The 6,000-nt window shown below is 43.6% G+C and overlaps 1 protein-coding gene across 4 annotated transcripts in view; it reads right to left on the bottom strand.

Moving 5' to 3' along the window:
- The window catches only part of LOC128303800 (protein phosphatase 1 regulatory subunit 12A), a 64,987-nt gene continuing 58,987 nt past the window's right edge, over positions 1-6,000 (bottom strand). For all 4 annotated transcript variants that reach the window (XM_053040863.1, XM_053040864.1, XM_053040865.1 and 1 more), the window contains 4 exons: positions 2,855-2,988; positions 2,697-2,787; positions 2,542-2,631; positions 1-766 (listed from right to left, as the gene is read on the bottom strand). In XM_053040863.1, coding sequence (XP_052896823.1) covers positions 647-766; positions 2,542-2,631; positions 2,697-2,787; positions 2,855-2,988 — 435 coding nt within the window. In that variant the 3' untranslated portion in view covers positions 1-646. The remainder of the gene's footprint in view (positions 767-2,541; positions 2,632-2,696; positions 2,788-2,854; positions 2,989-6,000) is intronic.

Raw genomic sequence — 6,000 nt, 5'->3', positions numbered from 1 at the left:
TCACCCAATGTTCCGCTTGTATTGCTATAATTTTCAATTACCAAAATTCGAAAGAAAAGAACTCGAAAATGTTTCATTTTCGATAACAGTGACATAAATACGTTTATATGCCTAATCCGAACGCATAATCTACCCTTTTTTGTGTGTGTGTGGAGTTTGAGTAACTATGTGATGGTGGTTTTAATAATGGTAACAAAGTTCCCTTTCCATTTGCTATAGTATCATCGCGATGATGCACGATGTGTGTATAATCTCATGCTAGGTTACGATTTCAATATAGTGAAATGTTATGTCTAAACGGTCTGATTTTCCTGACAGCCTTCACCTACTGTTGGGCACAGTAGTACAGCAGCCGTTCAACATTAAGAAGTCCAGTCTACGATAATTTTGATTATTCCCTTTGCTGATTGTGTGTGAGTTGGTGTACGTGTTTCGAGAGGGGGTGTAGGTAAGTTCGATGCAACATTTTCGATGATTCGTTTGCATGATACCGCATACCCGCTCGCGCTACCCTTTAGCGAGAGAATGTTTATCTACACTACGTTTTCGTTGGCACAGAAGATCCCTGCTGTAGTCCATCAACAAGAAAAGCAAATGTGCCCAAAATGTATCCCGTTTGTCAAACGTTTGCGAGATATTACGGTCGCTACTGCTTGTTGGCATGTACTTGGTTCTGTGCCGAGGTGGTCAGCTTCGATACAACACGAGTGAGAGCCCGGTTTTCGGCCCGCAGCCGCTCGTTTTCGGTTTTATACTTTTGCAACAGCTATCCGTGTGATGTGAGAGTGGAGAACAAATACGGCAAGATGGTTTTCCGTTTTGTTTTTAAATAGATAAAGCAACATAACGGACGAATTGAAAGTAGTCACCCGCGGTAGTAACAGTTTAGACATGTAGACATGGTACGGGTACACGTAATTAAAACACGAAATTGGTTCATCGAAGAGCAAAATTGAATAGGAGAGAAAAAAGAGAGAAAGAGAAAAAAGATAGAGAAAAACAGATCATGAAACAAACGGTCGGTTCGATGAAGTTAATACATTATGCACGGTGTTAAAATTTTGCATGTTCTCAAACAGTAATACGCTGAAATTGGGAAGTATGTTCCATAAATATGATTTACATCATGTTTTCACAGGAAAAAAACAGGTAGGAAACAAGAACTCGAAAACGATGGACAAACAGAAAACACAGAAACTTGACAATAGTGGGGAGTAAAATAAAAGGCGCATATAAAAATGTACGAAACTAAATACGGAAACGTGTTAAACGATATGACAAGTAAACAAGGAAAATTGAAGTGTGGAGCATTGTGCATATGTGTAAATTTGTTGGAGCTCGTTCATGGGTAAAGGCGTTTGGTTAAGAAGTATCAGTGTAGTAAGATAAAGGTCCAATTAAGCAAAAGAAGCAAAGCGCGCTATTTTTCTTGGCTTCTGCTTCTTGGTTGACTAAGTGGAAAGTTTCGTTACATCGATTTGCTTATGGAATTATTCAATATATACCTATTGATATGGACAGGGGAAAAACTTATGGGGTCATCAAAACAATTTTGAATCAAAATTTAAAGCGCCAATCAATGTAATTTAATAATAAAATTTTGGTTAATTACAAAACAAACGTATATCCACACGTATTTCCACTACGAGAAATAGTTTTGTCCACAGAACAGTAAAACATCGGTACAACGATTTTCACAAACAGAACAAAAAGATCGATCCATGATCTTTCCAGTAATGCTATTATCTCTATCAGCACAAGTAAACGTTTGCGAATGGAGAATTGATTAGAGAACGAAAAGAATACATTATGCATTTGTTAGAACGCGGCACAGTATTAAGCTCTTCGCCCATGTTTTGTTGGATTGAACCGCACAACAAAGTGAACCATCAGTTGATCCTCGTGATGTTGGTAAGTGTTAGTGACACATGTAGATGTTAGTTAAACGAAAGGATGAATAGTTGTTGTTGTTTTCATTGTAGTTGCTGTTGTTATGTTGATGTGATTGTATGGCTGACTGTGGTAACTACTATTTGTTTCATGTTTTAAAATGTGTGTTTTTTTTTGCAAGAACTAAGAACATAAATGTTGCTCTATGTGTTAGTGGTTTGGTTTTGCAAAAGCGCAAAAGAAACGATAAAAAATCATGACGCTTTGTTAATTATAAAATAAAATGATTGAAATAAAGACTATTAAAACGGTAAGTATGCTGAGACGAACACGGTTTGGAAGGTACCATTTAGGAACAATAGCGAAAGGAACATGAAAGTCGAACAAAAAACTATATGCAGAAACGGGAAACAAACATATATAGGAACAGAAAATAAACGAAAAGAGAGAGAGAGAGAGAAAAAACACGAAAACGAAAAAAATTGCCACCCTTGCAATAAATCCTTCGGGGTTTGGCAACCACACACGAAGAAACGCAATTGGAAAACGTAGGAACCGTTCGTCTCGTAACGAGAGGGTGGAAAACAGAAGTAGTTAAAGAAAAGTAAAAGAAACCAAAAACATCACCAGGTACATTAAAGATGACTTTACCTTCAACTCCTCTTCCATCTCAGACATCTTCCGTTCCATGGCGCGCCGTTCGCGTTTCTCCAGCTCCGACAGGGAGTTGTTTTTGGTGGTCTAAAACAGTACATAACGGTTAGTGATCGTGGTGTTCGTTTGCAAACACTTCTACGCTCGCTTACCGCTGTAGTAAATCGGTCAAGGGCGCCCTTAAGCGTTACCACCTCCTCATCCTTCTTTCGCAGTGCCATCTTAAGCTTATCATTATCGGCTCTGCAAGAAATAAGAATGCACAGGACGATATTAGATACAAATTCTGCTAAAATAAGCAATTACTTACTTTTCCTGTTCATAGAGAGCTTTGTAGTCGATACAGTCGCCACCATTTTCCCGCGTGGAATCCTGAGGCTGATTAGCCGTGTCCAACTCGGAGGCTGTCGAACCGACGCGCGATCGACCCCGTTCCGAGCCAGTCTAGTGTGGAGGAAGTGTAAATGAATAAAATTAGTAAACGATGCGTGAAAAATAATAAAATGGGCAATGACAAATTTAACTGAGCAAACTCATTCCGGGCAGATTGAGGGACAATTTGACAACACCCCTCCCAATAAATCTTACTTCATATCCTTCACTCTGCACCGATGCGGTACTGTACGATCGCGATAGAGAACCGTTTGACGGATAGCTGGACAAGGCGGCCGCACTACTAGCAGCCTGTGATGCACGGGTCCTGCTACGGCTTCGGCGTTCGTGATCTCGCAACGATTGACTTCGGCCAACGCCGGCACTGTGGTGGTGTGATCCCGCATGCAAACTGCTGCCGTACGAGGGTGTGTAGGTGTTGTTTAAGCTCGTGTTGGATCCCGACAGTCCGTTGCTGGAGAGATGGTGATGGCGCTTTAGGCCGGATAAACTCAGGCTCGCCGTGGTGATGCCATTGTCGTAGCTAGTGTACGGACTAACGTAACGATCCTTGTAGGTTGATCCCGTCGATCCAGCCGATGTCGTGTAGCTATTCGTACCCACGCTACTGCCGTAGCGATCCTTATCCTTGTAGGGTGATTTGTACGCGAGACTGCTGTTACTGCCACCGTACGAGTCACGCCGGGATAGGTTCGAGTAGTCAAAGTATGTGCCACCACCGTTTGTACTGCCACCTCCAGCACCGAGCAGTGAGCGACTGGAAGGGCTGCTGGTGGACACGGTTGTTCCGTACGGTGATGAAGATGTGCTGTAGCTACTACCTGCTAGCGGACTGCCGCTGCTTCCGTACGAGCTACCCGTAATACCGGACGGCCCTGTGTACGACCGTCCGGCATAGCTCGATGCCAGCGACGAGGGTCCAGTGACACCGTTCACGGACGATGGTGTGATCGTGCGTGTCAAGGATGATGCGCGCCGTGTCACTATCGGCTGAACCGTACGTGAACGCGAACGAAAGGACATTGTGCGGAACACTTCTGCTTCGTTGCGGTAACAATAATAATGCTTTCAGAATAGATTTTGCGTGCGTACTGGACCCGATGATACGAGAAAAATTAAATTAAACAATAAAGAATAGATACATTACTACCACGAGCGATCTCTATGCTCTTAATAGTACACTGTTTTCAACTTGCGTCACCGCTGGCAAATGGCACGTGGAGGAAAAAATACAAGACGTGAGTTATTGTTGTTTGAAGCGTCACCGTAATGATCTACCCCGGTCGGGTTGACATACTGGCGGGCACGATGGCGAACGACGACGCAAAAACCCGTAAAATAAACCTTCACCGGTGGATCATCGCTTCTCACCAGACCAGCCTGCCTACTGTGCTCGCAAGCCAGTTTCTCGCAAATGTCCCGGACAGCACTGGCCGCCACTACAACCCACGGGATAATTTTTAAATATAGGCGGTCGGAAACTCTCCCCATTTCCTTACCGGAGGTCACCGATTATAAACACGGCAGAGAGCGGCTATTCTCCAACAAGAAAACATTGGAAAGTGGGTGGAGAATCGTCACGGCCTAGTGATGGTTTCTAGGGGATGGTTATTCTTCGTACACTCTCCGTTGTTGTTCAACGCATCCGTGTCCCTTCCACTGAAACCTATTCTCCCCACCCTCTGGCTATTGCCCTGCCGGACATCAGGCTTCTCTGTGGACGAGAGCTATATTTAGCGCAAACCCGATCGATCTCAAACGGCTCTTCCAAATGACTTCCTTTTAGACATCCACACATCACGCACATGTGTGACGTTTCTTGCACAAATTCTCTCCCCCCCCAACTCTCCCTCCTTCTGCTTCCATAATCTCCATTCTACGATCGCCAAACGGATGGGTGTAAAAAGTGAAATCGAAATTTTACGACACCGCGCAACCGAACCGGGACCAAAACCGCGCAATGTTGTTTTGAGAGAGGAAAGTCTTAAACGAAACGACGCCGACAAACTGTTTTATTTTGTTTTGGTATGTGCTACACTTTCACTGAGCATGCGGAAGCGGAAATGGGAAGGAATGCATCGGAAAATGCATCCGAATGCATGCACCAGTTTCAGTTGGATTGTTTGACAAGCAGGCCTGCACATAAATTAATGGCCCTTGCCTTGTTGCGATTGGACCATGGCTAGGAAATCAGCTTTTCTTGAAAAAGACTTTTTTTCAGAATTTTTGAACATTATAGTTTTAAAATCAAACTTAACAGTCTACTACAACTGACAATGACCAACGTCACTTGCTAGAAGATGACGGGTGGAAAACTCTCAAGGCCCTTTGCTACCATCAAGGATCTACGCCAAGGAGATGGAATAGGTTTTCCACTTTTTAACCTAGCGATAGAGAGGGCCATCCGCGACTCGGAGATGGAAAACTCCAAGATTGTCCAAAACTAACTAAATCCTGATAGCCACGTTCGAAGATTGTTGACTCCGTATGTGTGGAAGGACAATGGAAGAGCTGCTACAATGGCAAGCATGACGAACAGCGGATTAGACTCGCCAGGCTCTAGTGGGCTGGTTACGTCATGAGAATGACACCGGACGACCCAGCCCATGAAGTACTTTTAAATCGTGAACATGGATCGATGAGACGTGGTTGGCCCAAATTGAGATGAAGTGATGGCGATGAAAGACCGGGATAAACCTTTGGCTGACGATGGCGCTCAAGGATTCCTTCAGCAGGCCAAGACCGCGAAGCGTTTGTACCCCCTGATAGGTAAGTAAGTTAGTCTTGTTTTAAAATATTTTTGTAAATAAATCAAGCGATCTTATAGCACAGGATCAACATCTCGTTTTTAAAATGCACAAATGACATCACCTACATCAGCTGAGATCACCAACCCGGTCATTCGCTTCTTCGATGAAATCTGAGATTAGTTAGAACGTTGCATGTCCAAACGGTAGCGCACAAATGACAACGTACACCACCAGTCACACAATATTAGCGGCAAACAGCGGTAATTTGATTATTCGGCTCGCGAATGGACAGATGTCGTCATGACGATGATCG

The sequence above is a fragment of the Anopheles moucheti genome, chromosome 3, assembly GCF_943734755.1.
Source record: "Anopheles moucheti chromosome 3, idAnoMoucSN_F20_07, whole genome shotgun sequence".
Classification (NCBI taxonomy): domain Eukaryota; kingdom Metazoa; phylum Arthropoda; class Insecta; order Diptera; family Culicidae; genus Anopheles; species Anopheles moucheti.
The sequence above is the reverse complement of the archived record's forward strand: the minus strand, read 5'-3'. Positions and strand labels throughout refer to the sequence as shown.